This window comes from Rousettus aegyptiacus, unplaced genomic scaffold (genome assembly GCF_014176215.1).
Source record: "Rousettus aegyptiacus isolate mRouAeg1 unplaced genomic scaffold, mRouAeg1.p scaffold_m13_p_3, whole genome shotgun sequence".
NCBI lineage: Eukaryota > Metazoa > Chordata > Mammalia > Chiroptera > Pteropodidae > Rousettus > Rousettus aegyptiacus.
In genome coordinates this window covers 3,874,732-3,902,488 of record NW_023416306.1, presented here as the reverse complement: position 1 = coordinate 3,902,488, position 27,757 = coordinate 3,874,732, and the positions used below count along the sequence as shown (strand labels likewise).

The 27,757-nt window shown below is 58.1% G+C and overlaps 1 protein-coding gene across 17 annotated transcripts in view; it reads left to right on the top strand.

Moving 5' to 3' along the window:
• Positions 1–27,757, top strand: part of PRRC2B (proline rich coiled-coil 2B) — a 79,898-nt gene that overhangs the window by 17,405 nt on the left and 34,736 nt on the right. For 14 of the 17 annotated variants that reach the window (XM_036218342.1, XM_036218339.1, XM_036218344.1 and 11 more), the window contains exons 2-11: positions 6,826–6,995; positions 7,760–7,937; positions 10,625–10,727; positions 13,162–13,234; positions 16,488–16,631; positions 18,406–18,647; positions 19,099–19,220; positions 19,525–19,667; positions 24,144–24,234; positions 26,576–26,768. In XM_036218342.1, the coding sequence (XP_036074235.1) occupies positions 6,881–6,995; positions 7,760–7,937; positions 10,625–10,727; positions 13,162–13,234; positions 16,488–16,631; positions 18,406–18,647; positions 19,099–19,220; positions 19,525–19,667; positions 24,144–24,234; positions 26,576–26,768 (1,404 nt within the window). In that variant the 5' untranslated portion in view covers positions 6,826–6,880. Of the gene's footprint in view, positions 1–3,826; positions 4,218–6,825; positions 6,996–7,759; positions 7,938–10,624; positions 10,728–13,161; positions 13,235–16,487; positions 16,632–18,405; positions 18,648–19,098; positions 19,221–19,524; positions 19,668–24,143; positions 24,235–26,575; positions 26,769–27,757 lie in introns of those variants that run through there. The other 3 variants (XM_036218335.1, XM_036218336.1, XM_036218337.1) reach the window with 2 other exon arrangements.

The following is a 27,757-nucleotide window of genomic DNA, read 5'->3' as shown; positions in this document are numbered from 1 at the left end:
GCTTATCCTTGGACAGGTCGGGGTTGTGTCCGCCGGCGCGCCACGCCCCTTTCCTGCAGAAGCCGCGCTTGCCTGGGCTCTGCAGGCGGAGCGGCGGGGGTGCTGCAGAGGAGCCAGGGCTCCGCTTTCCGGGCGGGCCAGCTGCTGTGCTTCTGGCAGCCAGTCCTGCTTTCCCGACGGTGCCCTGCAGGGAGCCTCTGCACGCAGGAGTGCGGGGAGCGGGGACCGGCCACGCCCCCCCCCACCCCCCTCCCGCGACGCAGCTGGGGTTTCCCACCCCCCCCTGCTTCCGCCCCGTCTGGCGCACAGTGGGACCCTTGTTGACTTCGTGTCACGGTAACCTGTTCCTTTCCACACCCCCCTTTAGCTCAGGGGTCAGCACGCCGCAGCGGCAGAGCCGCCGCCCCCCCCGGGTGTGCACGTGAAGCCGAGCCTCGCGGCGGTGTCTGTGGTTGCCGGCTCGAGAAGTGGCCGCGGAGGCCGCGTGGCGGGCGCAGCCAGAGCCGCCCTCTGGCCCCTCGCGGAGCTCGTCCGTGGCGCCCGCAGCAGGGGCTGGAGTGTCGTCCCCGCGCCCCTGGCCCCTGGTGGACGTCGGAATCCGAAGCTCTCGCTCAGGCGCCTTCTCGCCAGGCGTTGGCGTGTCGGAGGGTGGACCGCGCTATCTCGTCGCTGGCTGTCGTGGGGACGGTTCTCTACACTTTGACTGAGACTTGGAAAGTCCGCCGTCCAGCGACCAAGTCCTCTGCAGGCCCACGCGGCGGTTTCCGGAAGTGTCCGTCCCGCCCGTCAGGCCTCGCCCTTTGGCGCGCCCTGCCTGGCGGTGGGGTCCTCCCTCCCTCCCGGGCAGAGGCCCCCAGCTTCCGCTCCCGGCCCCGGGCTTCACGGCCGAGGCCGGGCGAGCGCGGCGATGGGTGCAGGTGTCCGGAGGGTCGAGGACTACTTGAGCAAGCAGAGGGTGGTTTTGACCAGACATTGCTGGACTCGGGGAGGCCTGTGAGAGTGGAGGGCCCGGGTTTGCCTTGGGCGTCAGCCTGGCGACCGGCGGCACCGGGGGTGAAGAGAGCGCCCTCCGGGGACTGCAGTTCCGTCATCAGCGCCGCTGGCTGGACGGCGGCGGGGCCCAGCCGGGGTGACCCGCGTCAGAACCGGCGCGTCCCTGTCCTGTGTGCGTTTGCCCGCCCACGGCCCCAGCAGCCGCCGGGAGTCTGGGTCCCCTGGGCATGTGGTCTGTGGCCTGGTGTGGTGTCCTGCCTGGGCCTCATGCCTGGCTCCAGCGCTCAGGAGTCTTGTGACCTTGGACACGTTCTCTGCCCTGACTGCACTGTAGTGTCCTCGGTAAAGCTGGCCGATGACATAGCATCTTCCAGAAAGGGCCATTGCGAGGAGGCCTGAGGGAGGCGTGGGTGCTCAGCAGGGCGCCTGGCTCTCAGGAGTGCTGGCGGCCACTGTGGTCAGCTCTGGTGTGTAGTCGTAGTGGTTCGCAGTGAATTGCAGGCCGTCCCCAGGCCGTCCCTAATCGCCTGTCTGGCTGGGCGGCTGACACTGGCTGCTGCCCAAGTGCGAGTGAAATTAATCCTGTTAGCCGGAAATAGCTTTCGATAAGATGGAGTGCAGGGAGCTCTTCCCTCTGGTGGACAGTCGGCGGGAGTCTCCGAACCTGTCTGACAGGTGGGGCTGCTGTCTGGGGAGGTGGGGCTTGGGAAGATGCCTTTGTTAGTGGATCTGTCTGGTGGTTTTCGGGCCAGCAGAGTCTGGGCTTCAGAGCACTTGTTTAGATAACTTGCCAAAATATGCAGACCCGAATTCATTTTTAAATGTCTTTTCTTCATTCCCTGCAGCTGTCTTCCCTGGATTTTAGGCCCTTTTCCCCTCTGCCTTATGGCCGTTTTTTCTTGCAGGCCAGCCCCTTCCAGAGTGTCCCAGGCCCCCACGGCAGTGTCTGGGTTAGGAGAGGTCATGAGGAGGGGTGGGACGCAGGCAACACCCCCGCCCCCCGGCCCAGGCAGAGTGCCCTCGGCGTGTGTCTGTTTTGTATGTGATACTGAGGATCCCAGTTAGATCTTGTTTGGGGGGAAAAAAAGCAAAAATGAATTCTGTTGCCTACAAAAGGGAGAGAAAGCAGCGTGAGAACCGTGGCTGCGAGCCAGGCTGGATCTGCGCCGCCCGCGAGGCCCCGGGGCCTCTCAGCCAGCCCCTGAAGCGTGAGTCATGCGATGCACACACCTCGGCCGGCCTCATGAGTCACACCCAGATGTCTGCTGCACTGCTTTCTGCCGTGGACGAGGCTGGTCGAGCGTGCATGTGTGTGTGTGCAGAAGCTGGTTAAACCCCTACAACAGTTTGTGAAACCCAGCAGAGCAGCGAGGTGGGTGTGGGGCGGGGCTGGGCCCCCAGCGCGGTAGGGCTTCGCTGGAGATGCATGCAGTTGGCGGAAACCGAATGGTTATACCTGTATCTTGGGTTTCGGTCCGGAGGAATCTGGCCCAGTGGAAGAGCCCTCGTGTGCTCTGAGGCCGGTGTCTGTAGTCGGTGGGACTGTAGAGGGCCAGCACGTCACGCTCGGCGGGCCGCGGAGGCCTCCACCGCCCGTCCTTCAGGCTGGCGGGATTTGCTGACCCTGCTCCAGGGGAAATCAGGGCTGGAAGGACACGGCGAAGCGTTAAAAGAGCAAGTGTCAGAACGGGACCCGGCGCCGTCTCCATGGCAGTGGTGACTCGGTCGCGTTGCCCCTTGGCGCCCCAGGTTTGTGCGGGAACACAGACTCCGGTCCCAGCTGCGTGGTGAGAGACGGCTGCTTCGACAGTAGATCATTCGTAATTCTGTGGCTGTGGGTTCACGTTGTAGTGATTTTAGAGCCCACTGGTCCTTGGCCCGCATTCTGTAGATGGGGAGACTGAGGTCTGTAGGAGCCAGGGGCGTGTCCAGCTGGTACAAACGCGGGTGAAGTGGGGGAAGGGCGCGAGGAAGTGGCACGTGCGGGCTGAGTGCAGGCATTAGTCCAGCGTGTTCCCGTCTGGCCTCACCAAGGCGCTCTGCTTGCGTGGGCGGAAGACATTTCACCTGGACGCAGTGGAGTCTCGGTATCTGGTGAAATGGCTGAATTTACCGGGAGGACAAAGTTCGAGCATCTGACGTCACATACACGATTCTGAATTCCTAGGGGAGTGACTCACGGTTGCCTAGGCCTCTCTCTCTCTCTCTCTCTTTTTTATCCCTTTCAGGGGTGCCAAGAGTACGGTGTGCTCGGGCTTCTGGTCTCCTGATGCTTCGCGGGGATGGGGACCAGTGTGTTCCCGGAGGGGGGTCGCATCACCAGGAAGACCCCAAGAGCAGTCTTTGTCCTGACTCTGCCCGCGGGCCTGGGCAGCGCAGAAGCAAAGAAAGATTTATTTGTGTCTGACTTGGCAGGGTTTGGAGTAACAGATTTTATGAAGACGTTTTAGCGATATCTATAGAAATAAGTACTTTCTGGTCAAGTTTCAGAGTTGAAAAACATTTGCCTTTTAAAAATTGAGCATGTCGAGGTGTACATGGAAATCCGATGGCCCCGAATGGCTGGCGAGGCCTCGCTCCTCCTCCTGCCTTTGGCGGTTTGCCTTTCCGTGTGGCGAGGGCCGGCCACCGGCATCGGAGCGCCCGGTGCCGAGGCCGCGTGTGGCCGGGACGGGCGCGGCGCTGGTTCTGTGCGGCGCTGCTGCGGAGTCAGCGGTCCGGCGAGCACTGCGGTCAGTGGCGGCACGGACGGACGCAGCCTCCGCTGGGCACTGGCCATCGTCGTGCGGAAGCGAAAGTCGCCGGGACCGGGGCGAGTCCCCTCATCCCGGCAGCCCGCCGGGCGTCGTGGCGCTGGGCACGTGGCGCCTGGTAAAAGCACGGTGACTAAACAAGTGTGCTTTGTCGTTGCTGTGAAACTACCGCAAGTTTAGTGGCTTTTAAAACAGCACAGATGGACTCCCAGCTCCGGGGGTCGGCGGTCCGACGCGAGTCTCGCTGGGCCGGATGGCAGCAGGGCCGCGCTCGGTGTTCCTTCTCGGGGAGAGACTCCGTTCTCTGCCTTTCCCAGCTCCCAGAGGCTTCCGTCTTCCGAGAGCCCCACTCCGGCTCCTGCGCCCGTCGTCAGGCCTTCCCGACCCAGGTCCCTCTTTCTCCCCCTTCTGAGGACCCGTGCGATGACTTCGGCTTCACCCCGATAATCCGGAATACTCTCCCCATCTCAGGTCCGTATTCTGTCACATCCGCCAAGTCCCTTGTTGCCACGTAACGTAACATAGTCACAGATTCCGAGAGTCAGGACTCTAACACCTCTGCCAGCCACCCTCCCGCGCGAGTTTGTAAAAGGGGTGTCAGGTAGTCGCTCAGCACCCCTGGCACAGCGCACGGAGTGGCTCCCGCCGCCGCACAGAGGTCGCGTGTTCTGCCCCTCTGCCTCCCTCCCCCCGCCCCCCCAACTCGAGCGACTCCTCCGGGCTGCCGGCCGTCTGCCACCTGGAGACCTTTCTGAGGGCTTCTTTAAGACTCAGGGTCAGCAGACATTTTCCACATGTAGCTTCGTGGGCCCCATGCTGTCTCTGTTACACATTCTTTGGTTTTTTTAAGACTAATATAAAAAAATGTTAAAACCTTTTTGACTTGAGGGCCTTAGAGAGACAGACCCTTGTCTGGGGCTCTGGCCAGCACTTGCCAGCCCCTGTTCTAGGCTGTCAGCTCTGGGAGGCAGGGGCCGGGAGCTGCTGTCACCGCAGTGGCATTTGTTGTCTAGTGTGCGTGCATGCGTGTGTCAGAAGGGTTCTGGTTCCAACCCAGTTGATCTTTACTGTTGGTTTCAGTTGATGAAGTGTCTGAAAATTAGATCTCATCTCATCCTAAATGAGAATTTCAGGTTGATTTACATTCAATAACCTATTAAACATGAGCCATCCTGACGAATAAGGTCCCCTCCCTGCGCTTGAGCCCTGTGCCCAAGGGGCCCATGGCCCAGCCCCGCGGAGGGCTGCTGCGGGTCTTGACTTTGGGGCCGGGGCAGGGAACCCTTCACCAAGATGAGGACTTGGACACTTTTTGGCCGGTCCGCACCCCTGGTCATTGCTGTTCTTTGCCCCTGGCCCACGAGGCAGACACCGGGCAGGGCCGCTGGCGTCCGCGCGGCTCTGACGGACGGCCTGGGAGCAGTGAGCCCTCGCGAGCATTTCTGCTCGTTCATTTCTTCACCGTGCCCGAGCCCCCTGCCAGCGGGGTCAGGTTCCGGGCCTTGGCCGCTGACCGAGCCTCTGCCCAGGGCAGTAGCGGACGCAGCCCGGATCTGGGTGAGGAGGGAGTTAAGTACACAGCCCAATCCGGGTGGCTGAAACCTCGTGGGCGGTGACCCCGACACACGCACACCCCCAGCTCGCGCCTCAGCACTTGGCGTCCGTCTGTTCATTCTTCATGAGCGTTTTCCGATAGGAAGTACGTGCTTATCTATCCCTGTTCCCGAGACGGCGGCGAGCAGATCGCGGGCATCGGTCAAGGTTTGTGAAATGAACGAAAGGATGGCTCGTCCCCAGTTTTGCGTCAGAACAAACTGCTCACATTTGGCGTGGCTCCGGGCACACCTGCGTGCAGGGGTGTGAATCAGCGTCTCCCGGCTCACAGTTTTGGGGCCCCAGCTTGTAACCGATCTTTGTTCCCTGTGCTCTGTAGTCTGGGATTGTAATAAATAGTTGTAGCTTGAAACCTCCTTCGGGGTACCAGCCGCTTCCCCAGCACACCGGGCGTGTTCTTTCTGGCCCGGGGGCTCCAGAACCGGCTGAGGGAGCAGCCCTCGCTGCTGCAGCTCCTGCCTGTTTTTCATTAGTCAGCGGACGTTTTCACAGTTGTCTCCACGTTGTCGTTAAAGACACCAATGTGCCTAACTTGGTGCGTTAGCTTTCTTTCCCATACGTAAATTCCAGTGGGCAACAGTGGTCACTTACGCAAGTGTTGATTTCATGATCAAGGTTAGAACCTGTAGCTCGGGTTGAGCGTGGAGAGATCGGCACTGAAACGCTTGGTCCTGGCGCGGAGCACGCGCTCACTCTCAGGCGCTCACTAGGTGTTCGGGTGAGCGAGTGAGTGAGCGAGCAGATGGACTGATCAGGAAAGTGCTACTGGATGTGCAGACGCCTAGAGAAAGTCAGCGACAGAAGCGTCTTTCCTGGTGGTCCTTGAGACTTGCTCTAAGCGGAGGAGGCAGGTGCAGCTGGCGCAGGCCCGGTGGGCCCTGCACTCCTGGGGAGCGCTTGCTCTCAGCCCCCGCCCCCAGCCGCACCCGGGAGAGCGGGCGCATGTGCCTCGGCACGTCCCTCCTCTCTGGACGCTGGTTCCTTGCGCTGAGAGGCACACGTGCCCTGCTGTCCCGACGTGCTCTGGCGGGTCGCTCCCCTTCGATTCGGTTTCGCTTGTCCTCAAAACGAGCAACCTTCAGTACGTCGGACATGTACCTCCGCAGTCCTGCTTGCCGTGGTTCGGGTGTTACTTGGAGGTGCCACGAGCGATGAGTGTTTATTTTTCCATCTTGAAGAGAGGCCGTTGACTCGGAGAGAGGACTCGGTGTGTGCAAGTTCACGTTTCAGTTACGAGCAGCGGACTCTGGCCGGTTCAGACGGTTCTGAACGTGGGGAGGGGGCCGGCATCCGCAGGCCTGCAAAACGCACTTTAAATGGGAGTGAAACCGCCGTGCGTGGTTCTGGGGGTAGAGAGTCCAGAGCGTTCTTCAGCTCTCCACGGAGGTCCGGGATCCCTCAAGGACCTAATTCATGGTCCAGAGCTTCTCGTGGAGTGACACGCTCTTTTTGTCCCTTTCCAAAGGCAGATCCGGAGCGGTGCCGAGAAAAATTTCCTTACTAGATGACATTTCATCGCAATGTCCGATCGTTTGGGGCAAATAACCAAGGGCAAGGATGGGAAAAGCAAGTACTCGACGCTCAGCCTGTTTGATAAGTATAAAGGAAAGTCAGTAGACGCGATCAGATCCTCAGGTAAGAGCCCGGTGGGAGGCCAGCCCTGCATTTGCCCCGTGCGAGACACTCCACGTCAAGGACCCCGAGACCCAAAGTCCCCTGTCCGGGCGGACGGGTGTGTAGTGGTCACCAGTAGATCTGGGAGGCCGAATCTCCTCTGCTCCTGCTTGTCTGATTTCAGAGCCTAGAATATTCTGACTCTGCTGCATTGGGGCTCCCCCCTACCCTGCCTTATCTCACTGAAGCCGTGGGTATTTTTAGCCCGATGGGGAGGCTGGAGTTACCGGGTTGGGATTTCGTGGCTCCAGTGTTCTGGAATGTGGTGGGAAAGCTCCTGCTGGCACCGTCTGCACCCCGCGGGGGTTTTGTGGGTGGCGGGGCCCCGCTCAGGCCTGGCCTGGGTCTGGGCAGAGGTTGCCCTTCAGTCCTGCCATAATGAGGCCAGAGCTGCTCAGTCTCCAGAGAAGTGGCCGTGTGGGCTGGAGGGGCCCGGGCCTGGGTCCTCACCCATGTCGTCAGCTCCCTCAGCCCTCCCCTGGCCCCTGGCAGAAGGGGAGCCTCTGCGGAGACCCGGCCGCGCCTGTGCCCCGCAGGCCTCGGTGGAGGGCTTGGGGAGCGACTGAGGTGATCGCAGACACCGCTCGTTGGTGTCCGCAGGGGGCCGCCCGGCTTCTGCCGCGGCCTTGTCGCCACCGGCCAGTGGGAAACGCAGCCGCACGGCCCTGGCCTCTCCCTCCGTGACGTGCCCGTGCGCCTCTGTTCCCACCCCTCTCTCCCTGCAGTTATTCCTAGACATGGCTTACAGAGTCTCGGGAAAGTTGCCACAGCCCGGCGCATGCCACCGCCCGCAAACCTGCCAAGCTTGAAATCTGAAAACAAAGGAAACGACCCCAACATCGTTATAGTACCCAAGGACGGGACAGGATGGGCAAACAAGCAGGACCAGCAAGACCCAAAGAGGTGCGAGCAGAGGCGGGGTGGGGGGGCGGTGCCGGGCCCTTCATGCCGCGTGGCTCCCTTCCGGTCTGCGGAGGGCGCTGTGGGCCTCCCAGCAGCAGAGCTGGAGGACAGGGAGCCGCCAAGGGAAGCCGCTTTGACCCCGACTCATGCTGCCCAGTTGTTTCTCACTCCTGCCTTCATTTTCCCTGGCTCTTGGAGCTGATGCAGGGCTACCTGTGCCAGGTACCGGCGTCCCTAGCAAAGGCCTCCCCGCCCCAGAGGAGTCGCTCAGAGCCAGTTCCTTAAGAGCCAGTGTGGACAGAGCTGGTGCTCTGGTGGAGTCCTGTGTGCTGGGCTCGGCTTGAGCAGGCGGCCTCCCGGCTGCGGGGCCAGCAGCTTCCCACACACAGTCCGGCTGCGGGTGCCCCAAGTGGACCCCGTCATGAGGGAGCGCGGCCGAGCATCCTCGTCACCCAGGGTCAGTGCGCAGCCCGGGGTCTGGCACAGAGCTCAGAGAGAAGCGGCAGCTGCGGGGTGCCGCGTGCCGGGGCTGGCGGCTCGAGGCCCGGCCCGTCTCTGCCCGTCTCTGCCCGGGGCTCCGCCGAGGCCGTTGCCAGACACCGGAGCCTCCGTCCTCCTCCTCCATCCGCTGCGAGGCCCCTGCCTGGCTTCCGGCCAGTGACGAGGCTGCCCAGGAAAGAGGATTTGGGGTTTGTGCTGGGAGAGCCGAGGAAGGACAGGCCCTTGCGAAGGTTGGCGGGCGGGATCCTGCTGCTGGGGTTTGCTTACTCGGGAACAAAAGCCACACGGCCCCGTCTCGGCTGCCTTCTCGGCTGCCTTCCCGCCCTGGTCTGGCCGACGACGCTGGCATCCAGAACACAGCCGCCAGCCACTGTCCCCTCTCACTGGAAGTGCCCACGGGGATCCGTGCCAGACTTCCCTGTGGTTCTGCAGGCAGGGTGCGGAGGGGGAGCAGGTAACTCAGTCAGGGGCCCGTAAGGCAGTAGTAACTGACACGGGATCCGCAAAGCCACCTAGAATTGTCTCCTGGCAGATAGCTTAGGGCTCAGAGTGGCCGGTGGTGTGGCGTGACTCTTAGAACGGCAGGCGTGTGTGTCCAGCCAGGCCGTTTTTTAGTAGCTTCACGGAACCTGGAGAATCCAGTGACTTCGGAGCTTCAGGGTGCTGTGAAGTGAGAATGATGCCTGGCTCCAGGGGCGGGCGCAGGAAGTAGGTGAGATACCGCAAGCCAGGTGGCAGGAGAGTGTGGCGGAGACCAGCCGTTACTGTCACCGTTCTGGTCATGGTGGCACCGGCTGTGATGAGGTGGGTGACATGCCGGTGCTGCCGGAGGCTCTGGAGTGGGGACCCAGCGCTGCTCCCTCCCCTCGCCCGTCCGCACCAGCACGAGGCCTGTCGTGCTGCACGGTGCTGCTCGTCTGCCAGGCGGGGTCAGGGGTGAGCGCTGGAGGAGGCAGCGACTCCGGCCGCCCGCCTCGGGCTAGCAGAGAAGTGGCAGCGTGTGTGTGTGTGTGTGGGGGGGCCCGATTGCGTAGAGAACACAAGGGACTGCGCAGAAGCTCCCGTTTGGGGGAGAAGGTGACGTGAAGAGCGGTCAGCGACCTTCGTTTGTGGCATCGTGACTGGGGATGAGTCGCTTGGGTTGAGTAGACCTGGGAAGAGGGCTGACGGGTAGGGTCGGCTGCGGCTCCAGCTGACAGATGAGCCGCTGGCCGCGGGCAGTGTGGCCCAGTGGGCAGCTGCCCTCCTCCAGTCAGAAGGCTGGCTGGCGAGAGTGACAGGAAGGCTGCCCAGTCAGCAGAAGTCTTCCTTGAGGAAGGATCTTCCTCATTGCTCTTGAAAGATGGCCTGCCGCCTGAAAACGGACGATACGGCCTATTTAAAGGGCAATTTGGCCGCATCTTTCAAACTTCAGAATGTCTTTTTACCCAACAGTTCCGTTTCTAAGCACTTACACCACTGAATTACTTACACAAAAGTATGCAAAGATATGTATACAAAAACGTTCATTGCGGTTTTATCTGTGATAGAAGAAAAGTTGAAGATTGGTAAATCATGGCTTATCCAACTGCACTGTGTCAGTGAAAGAAGGAAGTCCATATGTGTTGTCACGACAAGATGTTAGGTGCATTAGGTAAACGAGTTTTGGAATCGTCTGTCTGGTGTCATCCCAGTTGTCTTAAAACACTACGTTACATAGAGAAAAATCTGCTGAGTTTCTCTCTGGAGGATGAGATCGTGACGAATTCTGTTATGTATATTTACAAACTTATTTTTACTGCGAACATATATTTCTCTTAGAAGCCAAGAGAAGGTAAAAGCTTCTGCTCGCGCCTCAGAGCAGTCGGTCCCCTGGAGCGCTGGGTCCTTGGTCAGGCCCGGCGCCCATTTCCTGCAGTGACTCAGTTTCTCCACTGGCAGGTCCGCCATCACTCGTTCACAGAGAGCTTTCCGTCTGCAGACAGAGGCTCTACAAGAAGGCAGGACCGTTCTGCCTTGCAGACCTCAGGCATCGTTCCGTTTGTCATTCGCCTTTGCCAGCGTAAGCGTCCGCTGGGGAGCACTGTACCTGTTGGCCGGAGGTCTTGCTGCAGCGGTGGCTCTTGAAAATGCTGAGGGACCTTGTCAGCACGGCCTGTCCGTCTCTGACTGTCCCTGACCTTCACTCGTGTGCTGTGTTTGTCCAGTTCCAGTGTGACGGCCTCTCAGCCGCCGGAGTCGCTGCCGCAGCCGGGTTTGCAGAAATCTGTCTCCAATTTACAGAAGCCGACGCCGTCAATCAGTCAGGAGGTAGGTGCTGGGGACCCCGTCCTGGCTGCTGCTCGGGGTGGGCCGGACGCCCCTGTCGTTGGGGGTGGGTCAGCGCTCTCACCGCGGAGGGTGGCTTTGCGTGGTTTGCCTACACAGAAGGCGGACTGATGAGTGGCTTTAGAAAACGAGCACAGGACGTCGTCGTGGTCACCGACATGGTTATTTAATCTGCAGCTTCTGTGGAGAGACCCTAGAGAGTAGAGTAATCAAAAAATAAATGAAAGAAAGACAAGCCAAGCAGGCTCCTTTACTGGTGTATTTCTCGGCGTCGTTAATGTGCTAATGTGTACTATGGAATTCTAAGAGGAGGACGGAAAGGCCGGGGGGCCCCACGTTGATTGGTCCTGGGAAACCTTTCTGACAGTGTCTCCAGGGACCAGCAGTGGCTCAGAATGCACTTCGGGAAGCCTCCAGCTCTCGCCTCTGCTTGTCGATGCATTTAAAATGTTCTTCTGCACAGAAAGTCACGATTTAACTGAGCAAGAGCTCGTTTTATACTCGGTCTCTCGCGTCTGTCTGTGGGTTACAGGGATCGTCAGGAGGTTACGTTAGCTGGAAGCAGTAAACCGAGGTGAGAAGTCGAATCTTATAGAAGATCAAAAAAAAAAAAAACATCCAGACTCAGGTACCTAGCACGCCCCCGCTCTCTTGAAGAGAACCTGAGCTGACGTGTTTTGCTTCTGTTTCGCTGCCTGGGCAGGAGGCAGTCTGAGACGTCGCTTCCCCATCTGCGGGGGACATTCATAGATTTGCTGGCAGGATACCCCTTACCCAACACCGAACTGTGCTTCCGAGATTAAAGAAAAATTTTAAAATCCTGTTTGCGTGAGACGCCATATTCATTGGCCTGAATCCACGCGGGCCTGTTGACCAGTCAGTGTGTAGAGTTGAGTTTGTATGTTTCTCTGAATTCGAAGCCGAGGTTGTAGAGCCGCAGGTTTTAGCCCTGGCCGCACGTCAGATTTGCCTGGGGCGCTTGTCGAGGTCTGTGTGCCTGGACCCCCCATCCGGAGGGTCTGGGCCCGCACGGGCGTCCGTCGGAGGTGCTGAGGGGAGCTGCCGTCTGGCTCGCTCGCCGGCGCAGGCGGTAGGAAGAGACCCCAGCACCTTCCGTTTCTGAAGCCTCCCCCGGAGGTTTTACAGCGGTCCTGCTCTTGGTCGGAGTTTTCTGCAAAGCCAGGAACCGCTTCTCGGCCCCGTGGGCGTTCATTCGCTCCCAGTTCCGTGCCTTTGGTGGGCGAGGGCAGGGGTGTCACTCCCGTGGCCAGAGACAGTAGCTGGAAGGCTGCGGCTCGGCCCCGGGGCCCCTCTGAGTCCTGCTGGGTCTGGGGGTGCGCCCCTCCCCAAGGGACTGCCAACCCCAGCTGCCCGCCCCGAGGCGGTCTTCTGGCCGAGACCTGTGGGTATTGCCAGCCACCTTGTCGGGCCTTCAGGGCCACCCCCGACGAGCAACCTCCGATCAGACTGAAGGCTAGGGACGGTGGCCGCCTTGCGTGTGCGTCCAGTGATGGCGGGGGGCGGGGGGGCGGACTGGAAAGGAGGGGTGCCGGGGAAGGGAAACTCCTTAATCAGGGGTCTGATCCAGCAGGTGGTGAAGCTGCTGCATCGGCTTCGTTGCCGCATGCCCGCCTGCGGTGGGGAGGGGGAGGCTGCCGGGCAGAACATTGTCGAAAGGCAGCTGCCCTTAGTGGTTGGGGCCCCGGAAGGGCTTTGAACACAGGGCGGGGACACGTCCTGGTCCTGCCTCCCTAGCTGGACGTCCAAGTCAAGTTACTCCTCCTAAACGAGGTCGGCGTGTGACTGGCACCTGCCTGGGGAGCGGGAGGGTTTGGCCGGGCGGGGTGCCCTGGAGTGATGCTCAGCCGTCCTGAGCCTCGGGCAGAGGTCGGCTGGCGGGACTGGGCCCGAGCCGGGTGAGCCCCGGTGGTGGAGGAGGAAGGCCTCTCGCTGGGGCCTGGGCCCCGCAGAGTGACAGTGATCACGGAAGGGGCGCAGTGGCCCACCCCGCGGCAGAGCGGGCCTGCCTTTCTGTTCCCCCATCAGCAGTGGCGCAGTGTTTGAGACAAGTGCTAGAATTCCGGTTCGTTCCGTGCGGCAAAACAGAGTAGCTCTGAGTGGGCAGGAGAGGCCGCCTGACAGAATGTTCCGGATCTCAGCACGAAGGGGGATGTGGGTTTGAGTCCTGACTGCCGTGCAGCCGTGTGGCCCTGAGCCGGTCACGTCCCCTCCCCGCTGCTGCTCCTCCGTTCCCGCCACCCGACTGCTGTGCCGCGGGGGCCCCCGTGGCGGGGCGCAGGGGTCGGCCCAGGGGCGGGGCGAGCTGTGCCCCACAGGCCCATCTGGTCCTGACTCACGGGGAGTGGGCGGCACACCCTCAGGCTGGCCCTCTTCTACCTCTCTTGCTTTTTTTCAGAATACAAATTCAGTGCCAGGTGGACCAAAGTCATGGGCACAGCTGAATGGAAAGCCAGTAGGACACGAAGGTGGTGAGTGAGCGGGTGTGGCCCTGGGGCGGGCGGGGGGGGGGCGCGAGGGCCTCCTCCGGACGGGTCCGCTTGGGTCCAGCTTGTCGTTGGCCCGAGGCTTGCGGCTCTCGCCGGAGAGTCTCGCTCTGTGGAGCCCTCGCCTTGGCCCCGGGGCTGGAAGCGCAGATTCTGCAAAGCGGGCCGGCTCTGCGCGCTCACTGGTGTCGTGGCTAAGACAGCGCCCCTGGGGTGCGAGGCGGCCCAGGGGCCGGCCTGCCGCTTTCGTAAGGAGTGGACGTCTGCCCAGTGCCACCGGGCGGCGTGGCGAGTGCGACAAGCCTGCTCACGGGCAGCAGAGCTGCTGCCCGCGTTCGGGGGGCCCTCAGCGAGGGTCGCGGGGAGACAGCGGGGTGGGGCAGCGCTCGGATCTAATGGGCGCTGAGCACGGTGTCCGAGCCAGGGCCCGGCTCGCGCGAGGGCCGGCGTGGCCTGAGCGGAGGGTGAGCGGGCTCCCTCCCGTCACGGGCCCTTCCGGAGTCCAGGGTCAGCGGGCGTTGCTGAGAGAAGCCAAAATTCCCGATTTTTCTATGGAAACCCTTTGAATTTTTCAGCGTTAGCCCAAATATTTCCAGCACACAGCTGACCAAACCGGGCGTCGCGTCCGAGCGGAGATGGTGACGGTGGTGATGGCGGCGGTGGCTGTGGTGCCGTGCGTGGGGAGCTCGCGGTCGCCCCTGTCACCGTGAAGCAGCACTCGCTGCCCTTCGCGCCCTCTGTCCCTGGTCCTGGAGTCGCCCCCGGCCAGCCAGGGCTGTGCCAGGCTGTACCTTTTGTAGCTTATGTTAGAACAACAGCTGTGTGTCCTGCCCTCCTTCCCCCGACCTGCCCCGCGCCCCGCCTGGGCTGGAGGCTCCGTGCGGTCGAAGGCTCCGTCCTCCGTCTCCGGTGGGGGCGGCACGTTAGTGCCCAGAGCCGCCGTGGGCGCGGCCGCGCGCTCTCGACTGCCCCACGGGCAGGGAGCGCTCGGCCCCGTCCACGTGGGTTCTCCAGCCTGGAGGGCGAGGCGGCAGGGTGAGGGCTGGGCGAGCTGAGAGGGGACGGAGGGGCCGCGGCGAGCATTCGGTGCCCGAAGGTCAGGTCTTCAAGGAGGCTCTTCAGAGAGCATTCACCAGACTGCCGACCGTGGTTCTTTGGTTTTCTGTCGTCTGTCTTCTGTAAGATTAGAGTCTGAAGTGAATCAAACGTGTTAATTCTCATTGAAAAGGAACCAGAAAGACTAAAATAAACCTGTAAATCGCTATGGCGGCCGCGAAGAGCAGTTTGGCACTGCCTGTCGCGGTGTGGAGACGTGTCCCTTCTGACCCGGCAGCTCCACTTGGAGGAAATCGCCCTGTAAGTTATATTGCCCATGAGTGAAATGATAATTACAAGATTAATAGCCAACGATTGGAAACAGTCGCTTGAAATGGCTGTCAAGTTATAGTACTTTAGTGAAATACTGTTTGGCTATAAGGAAAGGAAGCAGTTCGTATCGATACGGCCAGATCTCTAGGGTATATTCTTAAATGAAAAGATGCCCAATAGTCTGTGGAGTATGTTACTGTTCATGCAGAAAATCGGGGTGTGGAGACATTACCCTCCTAAAGGTGTTACGTACGCGCAACAGGAAAGTGTCTACCTTTCGAGGGCCTCAGAAATGGGCAGATGGGGCTCAAGGATGGGAGGACGGCTGCAGGTTCTGCCTTTTTACGGCTGTTCACTTTTGAACCTTGCGCTTGTTTACCTAACAACGAGAGAACGACGTGGAGAACAGGTCTGAGACACAGTGCGGTGCTCCGCTGCGGCAGAAGCCGGGAGCCCGGGAGGAGAGGACAGACGCGGGCCAGGCGCAGGCAGGGCCGGGGTGGGGCCGGGCGTCGGGGGCCCCCCGTGCCGGGCGCACGAGTCCACGACGCCATCAGAGCCGGGGGGACTTGGCGTGTGCCGCTCACAGGCATCTTCAAAAGGACTCTTTCTGAGTCCATGGACTCTCTCCGTGTGAGAGGTGGTTGGTGATTCTGTCGCCCTCGGAAAGGACCCGGGGGCCCGGCTGCGTGGGCCAGGCAGAGGCCCGGGGCGCATGGCCGAGAACAGGTGGTGCGAGGGGTTGGGGGGCGAACGTGGCAGAGCGTCGAAGCCCCACGAACGGGCCTGCTCCGGTCCGAGGTGCGGGCTCCGCCTGCTGCCGTCTGTCTGTGGAGGGCAGGTTTGAGCATGTTGACGGCAGTGCCGCTGTGACCCCGGAGGCAGAGACGAGCGCTGGGCGCCCCTTGGTTTTTTCTCACTCCCAATAACCCTGGTTTTCCAGCAGTAGCTTTCATGTTTCCCTTTGCCCGTTCTCGACGTGATGGAGCGACTGTGAGTCTCTGTCCCGCTCAGAGCGGCGGGGCTCCTTTGTGGTCCTTGGCGATTGCCGCTCAGGGTCGTCGTTGGTGAGCGGTGTGTCCAGTTGTGACCCTGGCCGGTTCGTTCGACCCTGGACCTGCTCACTGAGTGGGACGGCGTAGGCCTTGCGCCCGAGCGTCTGCGCTGATCCGCTGTGTCCGCCCCCGGCAGGGTCCGCCTCCGTTACCGGCCCGTGAATCCGTGGTGCCGAGGTAGCCACGACGGGGGGATTCGGCTTCACCGTGTAGGGCGTCAGGCGGGTCCTAGCCGGGCGTGGTGCTGTGTGAGATTATGTTATCAAGTTCAAGCACGAAAGGACCGGTTCCCACTCCGGACCCTAAAATGCATCGTTTCGTACCGTCTGTTCACCTGGAAGGTGGTGGTCGGTTCCCAGTGCTACGTGCTGCGAGGGAGAGGAACAGGGTTGAGCAGCGGCCGCTTCTCTAGAGGAGCTTCTCGCGTTGGGGAGTGAGTGAGGGACCAGAGGACGAAACTGCTCCTGGGATCACAGAGTGACGTGCTCGGCCGCGTAGGGCTTCGGGGACTTGGTGGGAAGGGGCGGACTGGAAAGAGAGTAAATCCAGGGCCGGGCCTCGGGGAGGTTGGCGGGCACTTTCTGTGGGCATCACCTCCACAGGGAGGGTGCTGACGTCCCGGGGCGGACCGCCAGAGACTGCTCATGTCAGCAGCAGGACCTTGCTGCCTTCCAGGAGCTGGGGGGCTCCCCCCGCCGGGCCCCTGGGCCCTGCCCCGTGGCACAGCGGTGTGGCTTCCGCGCGTGCACCCCGCAGCAGAGGACTGTCCGTGCCGATCTCACTCGCTCCATACGTCTTTCTGGTTTTCTCGGCAGGTTTAAGGGGCTCAAGCCGACTATTATCCTTCTCTCCCGAGGAATTTCCGACGCTGAAAGCAGCCGGAGGGCAGGACAAGGCTGGCAAAGAAAAGGGCGTCTTAGATCTGTCGTATGGGCCAGGACCAAGCCTCCGCCCCCAGAGTAAGTGCGCCGGGCCCCCGCGCGGCAGCGGCATTTCCTCGTCCCTCTGTCCTGCTGGAGGCGTGCCGGAGCCCGTGGGGCAGGCCCCCGCCCGGACAGCGCCTCAGCCGTGCCCCTGACCTCTGCGTTGTTGGACGTGTTCCCTAGGCCGCTCTGGCGGTCACCCCTCCTTCCTTGCCTTTTGGGTCGGGCCAGGCCCGTGGGCCTTCCCAGCTGTCGTCCATGTGAGTTCTGTGCTTGTGCAGTCCTGGCCAGGACGGACCAGGGGCCAGTTACCTTGGCGCCTGAGTCAGGAGCCTGCTTTCCACATCGGCAGCTGGCAGACTTGGCCGAGTGCTGCCGGGAGTGCGTGGGAGAGTGTCGGAACGTCGGGTCACCGGCACCCCCCACGCCCAGCCCGCCTCGGACCTCTGCTCTTTAACGGGTCCCGCTGGGGACTGTCGTGTGGCCCCCGGCACTGGTCTCCACCGCCCCCTTCCCCGGGGTCTGGCCAGGGAGTTGGCAGGACTGGGTAGTGACACTCGCTGGCTGTTTTTTTTTTTTCCTTAAAAGCCTTAGATGGGTAGAGATTAAGGCGGTTAGGAATGAGTTTTTCTCTCTAGAGATCCTGAACTGTCTCTTTTTTGGGAGGGGGTGGGGGGTGGGCTCGATCAGGTCTCAGAATGTGAGAGCCTTCGGTTCGCTTGCTTCGATCAGTCCCCAGGTGTCCCGTCGTCTGAGCCAGCATCTTGCAAGTGAAATGATCACTGTGCAGCTCTCCCTAAGACGCTGGTCCACGCCGGGCTTCGTCTGCTCCAAGCACATAATCAGATTCCTTAGACGCGAGTTGTAGCTTTCTGGGGTTAATTAAGATGTGCTGCTTCGTAAAACTGTAGCAGTTCAGAAGGAGTAGGAGCTTCGGGGATCAGTCCCACCTCCGCGTCTGAGAAGACGAAGCAGCAGCTGGCCAGGGGGTGACCGCAGAGCTGACCGAGGTCCCGCGCTCGGGGCTGGGGAGCTGGAGCCGCCGTGATTGCGCGGCTCCTGTAGTGGGTCCCTCTATGCTGGGAGCCACACGCTCAGGGACCTTCCCTGTTTTGACCTCTAACCGAAGGATGACAAAAAAGGATTGGCTCCTGTATGTAGCTTCTCCTCGGCCTGTAATCCACCGGCTCCTGCTGCCTCGGACAGTGGAAAGTGTCATCTGGCGAGATGAGGAGCCTTCCACCTGTGCCCTGCAGGAGGGCTCCCTGGGCAGCGGGATGGAGGGGGCCTCCAGGGCCGGCCCCAGAGCCTTGCACACCCTGCGGGGCGAGGGTGGGGCCGGGCGGCTCCACCTTGTCCCGGACCGGGGAGAGCTCTCTGACCTGAGGTGCTGCTGCCGAACAGTTCGGAAACGTGTCGGGGCTCACGCTGGTTGTGGTGTCAAGTCCGTGCCGAGCACAGCGCTGACCCTCGGGCAGGTCGTGGTGGAGGAGCGTGTGCAGGGCCGTCCCGGCAGGGCCGTCGGCTCCTCGGGGGTCCCGCTGGCCCGCGCTCGCCTGCTCTCCGAGTGGACCCGAGTTCGCATTTCTCTTCCAGGCCGACCCCCCTCAGCGAGCTCAGGCTCAGGGGCCCGGGGTCCGCCCCACCCTCCCTGACAGGCTCGACCGGTCCGCTGGACTCTCCCGTTTTTTGTGTGTTTTTCATTTTTTATTTTCGGGGACGAAGGGACCCCTTGGCTCTCAGGACCTCACACGGCCCCTCCTCCCCCCCTCCTCTTTCCTCTCCCTTTTTGCCCCCTTTCGACTTCCAGATGTGACAAGCTGGAGGGAGGGCGGTGGGCGAAACATAGTTTCTGCCACGTCTCTGAGCGCCTCCCCAACTGAGCCGGGCAGCAGGAACGCGAGCGCGGGAGACGGCGCCCCCGCCGCGGCGTGCGCCAGCGGCTCCCAGGACCCCGCTCTCCGCCCGGCCCAGCCCGTCCGCAAAGGGGCGTCACAGTCCATGGGAAACGCATACCACCCGCCGACTTACCACGACATGCTTCCTGCCTTTGTGAGTCTTCAGAACGCGTTTCCCCGCGAAGGCGATCGTCCTGGTCCCCGAGAACCCGTGTGGTCGCACGCGCACCTCCGGTTCCCGCCCAGGCTCGCGCTCGGCCCGACGCCCTGCTCTGGAGGGTTCCAGCAGCTCCGCGTTTTCCCTCCCCCTTTCAAGCCTACGGGCCTCTGGCTCCGCTCCCCGGTGATGCGGATGTCATTACTTCAGCTCCGTTTCTTTAGAAAAGGAGAGGCAGGTGTTGCCTGAGACACAGGCCCCCAGATTTACTTAGCAACGGAAGGAAAGAAATGGGCAGATGGAGGCAGGATTGATAGGGAAACCCCAAGACTTTGCTGTTCCACCCCCCACCCCATTTTTCATTTTCCACAACAAAATCTCATGCCAGGCGGAACTTAGAATTCGGGTCGTTGCTGGAAAAAGCCTGTTCTTTGGTGTTATGTTTCAGATGTGTTCGCCACAGTCCTCGGAGAACCCAGGCTCAGTGGAACGAGGACCTTTCCCCCTCCCCCAGCTCCGCCTGGAACCCCGCGTTCCTTTTAGACAGTTCCAGATGAATGACCAAGATGGGTGAGGCTCCGGCCGGGGGACAGGTGGGGCCGTGGTGTCGGGCTCCGGGCAGAGCGGAGGTCGGGGCCCGTGCTGCCTGCTGCTCCCCCGGCACTGGCACTGGGCGCGTGCAGCAACGAGGAGACCTTCTCTCCGCGATGCGTTCGTTCACCGTTTCTCGTAAACGGAAATGGTTTAAATGCAAACACCAACCTTCGCAACCTAGGACTTTTTTTAGAAAAGTACTTGGTTTTGTTGTCCTCTGCGTAGTTGATGTGAGTCTGGCGCCTTAAACTCTGCCCCCTCCCCATTCCTCTCTCATCAGAAAAGAAATCCGGCCGGGAGCGACCCGCCCGGCCCGGCCGCTGCGGCAGTTGGTGGGGCGGGCGCCGCGGCCCACCATCATCAACGCGGAGAACCTGAAGGGCCTCGACGACCTGGACACGGACGCCGACGACGGCTGGGCAGGTGGGCCGCCCCCCCCGCCCCCCCGCCCTGCGGGCTCACAGCCGGTGGGCTAGGAAGGCGGGGCGAGGCCCGGCTCTGCTTCCTGAGGGTGAGAGGCCCGCCGTGCTTTCCCTGGGCCGGCCGGGCGCAGGCGGGCAGCGGGAGCAGCAGGCGGCCTCGCCGGCACCCGGAGTGGTGTCCCCGGCCCCTCCACGCCTCCTTTTGGTCTTCGGTCTTAAACTTAGCGCCGTGGTAGATTTCGCTGTTAACATTTTTAAGACTTTTTTTTATAATGGAAAAGTTAACAAAGCAGAATATCGTAACGAACCCTCAGCTGCCTGTCGCCCAGCTTCAACAAGCGCCACCGGAGTTTGGTCTGTACTTCTGTTTTGAAATCTTTGTTGGGTTTTGATGCCATTCTCGTTTCTCTGTCTTCACCCACCCTCGCTCCCGGCCTGAGGATTTTCTTTTCGTTTGTTTTCGAGTAAATTTTGATTGCATTGAAAGGGCACACACCTTAATTGTATGATTTTGACAAGTGAGTACGCTTGTGTAACATCCACCACGTCAAGATGGGCAACCTTTCTCACCCCTACCCTGTCAGCCTTCCCCCCACCCCTCGCCCCAGCGGCCCAGGGCCTCCCACCGATGCGTCTTGCCTGTTACAGAACTACAGGTGAGTGATGTCACTTGGCTTCTCTGCCGTAACGTTTTCGAGGTTCACCACTGTTGCGTTATACACGTAGCGATAGTTGCTTTCAGTTACTGGGATAGATTTCTTTTATACTATGACTTGTTTACCCACTCAGAGTTCCATTACGAATAATAAATATATTCACTTCTCGAGTAAACATCTAGAAATGGAACTATTGGGTCAAAGGGTAGGTGTGTGAGTCCGTGTACGAGAACCACCTAGACCTGTTCCCTGGTGGCTTGTGCCAGCTCACACTGCCGGCGGCGGAGTCCGAGAATTTGTGGCCGTGTGGCCTCACACCCTCGTGTTGGTCTTTTTAATTTTAGCCATGATGGTGGGTGCGTAGTGGTATCTCATGGTGCTTTTAATTTGCATTTTGCTGCTGACTAATGACGATGAACACGCTTTCATGTACTATTCGGCTACTGGTAGATCTCTTCTCTTTCTTTCTGAGTGGTCCGAGTCCTTTTTGACATTTTACAAATGTTTTTCCCCATTGTCTTCCTTGTCTGACTCATTTTCTTAGCACTGTTTTGATGAGCAGAAGATTTTCATTTTGATAAAGTTTAATTTATAGATTTGGGTTTTTACGGTTATTACTTTTGCGTCCTGTCTAAAAAGCCTTTGTCTCCCCTTGGTGGTGACGATGTTCCCTTATGTTTTATAAAACTTCTGACTCAGACTCGTTTTGGTCTGTGGCCCATGTTGAATGAACCGCTGTGAGTTTTTTTCTGGAGGGAGACCCAGCCGTTCCTCACCGGTTGTCGGTGGCACTTTCTTCCCCTGTTGAACTGCTTTGGCACCTTTGCCAAAAGTCAGTTGCCCGGGTAGGTGTAGGTCTATTTCTGGACCTGTTTGTTCCATTGATCTGTTTATCCGTCCTACTCCAATGCCACACTGTAGGTTTGTAGTACGTCCTAAAGTCAGGTAGTGTAAGTTTTCCAACTGTGTTCTTTTTTAAGATTGTTTAGCTATTCTGTGTTCTTTTCATTCCCTTATAAATTTAGAATCAGCCTGGCAGTATTCACAGAAAGCCTGAGGGCGTTTTGGTTCGGATTGTGTTGCATTTATTTCTTGGTAAATGACAGCTTCATGTTGGACCTTCCATCCGGGAACCCGGCGGCTCTCTTAGGCCTTTCGCTGCTCCCAGCACCGTCGCGTGGTTTCCAGGGCAGAGGTCTGGAGCATCCTTTCAGTTTACTCCTACGTATTTTTATGGTTTTCGATGCCATTATAAGGCATTGCTTTTTTTTGTTTAATTTTGTTTTCAGTTGTTTGATGTTACTATGTATTAATACAGTTGATTTTTGTGCTTTGACCTTGTCCCAGACACTTTGCCAAATGCACTCATTAGTTTCACTGGTTTTTGTTGCGTTCTTAGAATTTTCTACGTAAACAACATGTCACCTATCAATAGAGATAGCTTTATGTCATTTTTTTTCCAGATGGTAAGCCTTTTATTTCTTGTTCTTGCTTTTTTGCACTGCGGTATTTCCAGTACGATGTTGGTTTCAAGTTCTCTGTTTCTAATCCTAAGGAGAAATTGTTTCGTGTTTCACCATTAAATACAACATTAGCTATAGGTTTTCTGGAGATGTTTTTTGTCAGATCGAGGAGGTTCTCTTCTGTTTCTAGTTTGGCTGGATGTTTTGTTTTTTAAATCATGGTCTATTGAATTTTGTTAAACACATTTCTTTGTGATCATTTGATTTTTCTCTTTTATTTTGATAATTCGGTGGGTTGAATTAATTTATTTTCTTAATGCTAAACTAACTTTGCATTCCTAGAATAAACTCTACCTTTTTGTACGTTTGCCTTGCTTCAATTTGATATTTTATTAAGCTTTTTATCTGTGTTCGTGGGCCTGTAATTTTCTTTTGAAATCTTTGTTGGCTTTTGATACCAGGTTATGCTGGCCTCATAAGATGAGTTGGAAAAATGTTCCTTCTTTCTCCATTTTCTGAAAGAGTTTCTGTAAGATTGGTATTATTTTTTTCATTAGTGCTTGATAAAATTTGCCAGTGAAACAATTTGAGTCGTGGAGGTTTTTTTTGTGGAGACATTTGTGATACTCAAATTTTATTATTATTATTTTTGATTAGTTTATGGGGCTGCTCCGAGTCCCATGCTGTTTTGTGTCAGTTTTTGATAACTGTTTTCCAAAGCATTTAATTCATTTCCTTTGAGTTGAATTTATTGGTGTAAAGTTGGTGATAATATTCTTTTGCCTTTGATGTCGTAGGATCTTTAGTGATACAGCCTGTTTCATTCCTGGTAATTACTAATTTGCGTTTTTTTTTTTCTTGTTCACTTCTGCCGAGGGCTTATTAGTTTTATTAATATTTATAAAGAGGCAGCTTTTGGCTTTAATTTTCCCCATTGTCTGATTATTTTCTGTTTCATTGAGCTCTTTAATTATTGAGATTTTCTAGATTTTTAATTCAATTCCATTATAGTCAGAGGTTATACTGTGAATGATTTCACACGTTTTCAACTTGTCAAGACTTATTTTACAACCGAGAATGGTCTTAGTGAATATTCCAGGTGCATTTGAAAATAATACGTATTCGTAGTTATTTGGTGTCCTGTTCTGTAAGCGCCGTAGATTTAGTCAGAGTGGTTAACGGTGTCATTCAGATCTCACACACTCAGATGTTTTTGTCGAGTTCTCAGTTACTGTGAATGAGGTGTTCTGTGTGTGGATTTACCTTTTTCTCCCATTTTTGCCCCACCTATTTCGAAGCTGTTAATGAGGCAGGTGCGGTCACAGTTCTTGTGACCGACGTTGACCCTTCGTGGTGTCCGCGCGCCTCCGTCGTCTCCAGTACTGCTCCTTGTCTCGAGCCTGTCTCGTCCCGCCCCGGTGGCGCTGCTCGGGCCCGAGCGGTTCCTGTGCGCTCGGCGCACCTTCCCCGTCCTCCCCCACCCCAGCCCGTCCGCTCGTCGTCAGAGTGACCGTCCGGACAGCACGTGTTGGCACTCGCTCTTTCGTCAGCTCTGACCCTTCTTCGTTTGTCAGCGTCGCCTTTGTCTTTAAAGATACGGCTCATTGATTTTTAGTGTATTTTCAAGTTTGCGCAGCCGTCACCACTGTTCGCTTCCAGAACGTTTTCATCACCCACAAAAGACAGGCACCCTTTGCCTGTCAGCTGCCCCCCCCCACACATGCACGCACGCACGCGCGCACACACACACACGCACATCCCCTGGCAACTGCTGATCTTTGTACTCAGCCGTTTCATATAAATGGAATCACCTACTAGGTGGCCTTTTGTCTCTGGCTCCTCTCACTCAGCGTAGAGTTTTCAAGGCCCACGACGTCGCGTGTGTCAGTAGTCATTCTTTTTTATGGCCAGACGCTGCTCCGTTGTGTGGATTTGCTGCATGGCGTGCCCCCACGCATCAGCCGACGGCCACGCCTGCCACCTGGGCCGCCCAGGGGCTCGGGGGAGTGAGCGCCGGGGCAGAGCTCACCGTCTCACCGGTGGAGCCCCCGTGCGTGTGTCTCGGGTAAACTTAGGCCTGTCTGGGTTCCGCCTGTGTTTGCTCCGTCTCATGCACTCTTGACACGTTTCTAGACTGTTTTGCTGAGATTTAAGAACCGTCATCTCTGGGTGGGTCGGTCTGTCCCAGAAGCCAGGATTGCCCTTGGCTTCCGTCTGCAGTGTGTTCCCGTGGTGGCAGCTGGGGGCTCGCCTCGCTCCCCAGTGGGGTTGGCATAATTCCTGACTGGGGGCAGCCTCCGGGGGCAGCCCCGGCACGGTTGAGAGTCTCACGTCTTCCTGGCCCACCACCTGTTGTAGGCCTCCACGAGGAAGTGGACTATTCCGAGAAACTGAAGTTCAGTGACGACGACGAGGAGGAGGATGGCGTGAAGGACGGCAGGCCGAAGTGGTAAGGCTCCCCGCCCCGCTCGCGGCTGCGGCCCGGCGGACTTCGACGTGGCGTCGGGAGGATATGAGCGCGGCACACGTCCCAGGGCTGCCGTGGCTGGTCACCCCACCGAGTCCGTTTCCTGGCCACCTGCAGCCTCCCAGGGCAGATGGGGCTTCATTCTGCAGACGAGGGGGCTGCAGCTGTTGGGGACAGCTGTACGGGAGTAGAGCCAGGATCGGCGTCCGGGCATGGTGGGCCAGTCCTGGCGACTGCGAACCACTGACCCAGCGTTTCCACAAGCATGTCGTGTAGACCACTCGCCCTGCACATGGACTGTGGCTGTCATGGCTTCTGTGGCCAAGCCGGTTTGGGAAACCGCCCTGGTTTAACTTGGTCCTGTCCTCCGGGGTTGCCCAAGCCTGGAGGCCGATGCCGAAGCAGCCGGAGCTCATCACGGAGTGGGAGGGGCATTAGCAGGGTTGGCCACTTTCCTCAACTTGTTTGACCACTTCAGTCTTTTATCTCGCTCTCTTTTTTTGGATCATTTTATTGGACTAATTTTACTCAGTGCCCTTTGAAAAAAACTGCATTGTACTCTAGTCCCTCTACTTTTATCATAACATCAGTGATGTTGGCTGGTACTGTTAAAACGGTACCTGTGGTTGCTTAATTTGCATTTCTTTGAATATCAATGAGTGTGAGCTTTTTCCACTACTTGTTAGACTTAGGCTTTCCTTTAATGCTTTAATGTTTCCCTTTGTTTAGTTTATTGTCAGTGATCAATCTCATAGTCGAACTTGCACGTCTTTTTTTTGTTTGTTTTATTTCACCTTCCGCTTCAGAGCCCCTGGAGTGAGCGCCCTTCTTCTGGAGGGGGCTGTTGTGGTCTGCCACCTTTACGGGTGATGCGCGGTGAACTAAGTGAGGCTTCTGTAACTTACTTTGATGCTGTTTGATTTTTAACCGAAGCTTTGGATTCACTTGGGAAATATCTATGGGTCAGTTCTTGGAAAACCAAGCTTGAAAGAAAATGTGATCAAAAAATTGAAATCCAAGGCAAAGACGTAAAATTTTACAGATTTGTTGGAGCGGCAGGCCCGCGTTTCGTGTCTCTTTCAGTTGACATTAGTTGCACGTTCATCAGGAAGCGTTAGACATGGGTTTGGACCAGCCTTGCTGCTGGCTGTGACCCGGGACGCCTCGAGTCGAAAGCATCTCCTCCCTAAACCTGCTCCTTTTTTGACGTTCTCTGAGCTGGCTGATGATATTCAACCTCCAGAGACTCCTACAAAAAGTCCCAAGTCCCTTTGGACATCTGTTTCCCGTCCATGATGATTCCTGACTCTTCCTTTGACTCTGTCCCTTCCCGTTCATTGTCTCGGGGGCCACTGGGACCAGCAGTTTTCTTTTCTGGACCCTTCAGAGGTCAGCCAGAGTGCCTCCTCCCTTTTCTCTTGTCCTTCACACCGCCTAGTTGTGTTTTAAAGACGCTGGTCGTCCTGGTGTATCAAGAACCTCAGCGTGGGCTCCGTGGCTCTCAGAGTGAAGTCATCAGTCACTAGCAGTGGCTGCCCTGCTGTGGTCACCGAACCCGCCTTACCCGTCTCGTCTTCCTTCCGAGACTCACGTACTCGTGTGCCTGGACGCGTGCAGACACACACAGACTGGCCAGGCCTGCCAGCCCGTGTTCAGCGGGCACTTACTCTGCAGACTAGCGGCGCTCGGTACATGCGCACGTTTGGTCCGGTGCCTCCACTGACGCCTTAGTGTGTGAAGATGCACCCTGGTTAGCGCTCCCCTCTCCTCGAGCCTTCGCGCAGCCGCCATGTGGCACCCCCTCTGCCCCCCAAGCCGTGTGTGCTTTGCCTTCCTCCTCTTGCTCTCTTGGCCTCGCCGGCCTCCGGTGAGCTGTCTTGCCGTTCGAGGCGTGTCTGGGCCGCCGCCTCTGTGTAGCACGCAGGGAGGGAGCTGTGGAGTAAGAGGCACCTCCGTCCAGGAGTCGGTGGTTCAAGTCTGTTAGCGCCTTCCTGGGAGGAGAGCCTCCCAGCCTCCCTGAGACTCAGTGAACCCGCACTTTACAATGTGGGGAGCGAGGACGTTTTGGTGGGGGAGGCAGTTAAACGAGTAATGGACGTGAGACGTTCTGCCTGGAGCTTTGTGTGTAGAGGGACTTGGTAAATGTCGGGCTGGATTTCGGTGGTCTGGGCACGCCCTCCCACCTGGGAGGGCCGGGGGCCGTGGCGGTCTGTTCTGGTGAAGGAATTCGGTGTGCAGACAGCGGGCTTAGGGCCTCCAGCCAGTCTGCTCAGACCCCGTCAGGCCGACTGGGGCGGCCGACACCCGATGCGGTTTGTTCCAGGAACAGCTGGGACCCCAGGAGGCAGCAGCAGCTGTCCATGAGCTCTGCGGACGGTGCCGATGCCAAGCGTGCCCAAGAGGAAGCAAAGGACTGGAGCGAGACGGTGGGCATGACTCGGGCCGTCCGGAAGGTGCCGGAACCTCAGCCACCGTCCAGGAAGCTTCACAGCTGGGCGGCAGGCCCTGACTACCAGGTACTGTGGGCCCTGGAGGGGTTCCGTGTCTGAGCAGCTGGGTGTCTCTCCATCTCTATCTGTCTCCACCCCCCCCACCTCCTCCCCCTCTCCTCACACTCATTTGACCAGAGTTCCAAGACGGACACCACACCAGGTCATCTGCTGGGCTGTCCTGCGCATTTGTATCTCGCTGAGTTCAGTGTCTGGGTTTCTGAAAAGTCCTAGCGGACCTTTCTCTCTCTCTCTCTCTCTCTCTCTTTTTTTAATTAAAAAAATTCCTTTTAAATTCTTGAAACAGGCACAAATGTATAGAAAAGTTCAAAGTACAATACAAAGAATACTTTTTTTCTGAGCCGTTTGCAGAGTAAGTTGCCAGCCCGATCGAGCCCCATCACTGCAGAGCACTTGGCAGCTACTGATGCTTACACAAATCGACATTTCTGCCACGAAACCACAGTCAAAACCAGGAAGGTAGCACTGATACGTCACTGCCCCCGATCCTTAGCCCTCGTTCAGCTTTTACTACTTGTCCTACTAATGTCCTTTCCACGGAGAATCCGGTTCCAATCACGCGCTGCCCGAGTCGTCCTTTCCGGTTGTCCCCCGAGTTGGGAACAGCTCCTCAGCCTTCCTCGAACCCTCGTGACCGGCGCTTTTGACTGTCCTGAGCCGGTTACTCTGTGGAATGCAGTTCAACTGGGTCTGCCTGGTCCGTCCCTGCGTTTAGGTTCAGAGTTTCCTCTTTTGGCTGGAATCTCAGAAATGACACCGCCTCTCATCGCATCCTGGCGTGTGACCGTGACCCCACTCTGACCCCCCGTGACCCCTGCACTTGCATCTCTTGATTAGAGTGATGCCTCTCAAGTGCGGCACTGTGGATTTACTCTTCCACACTTGTAGTTGAGAAGAATGGTGGGGACATACTTTAAGACTGGATGTTCTATTTCTCATTCAACTTTGAGTTTATATATGTATCAATTGAGTTACAATCCATTACTCGCTGTTTC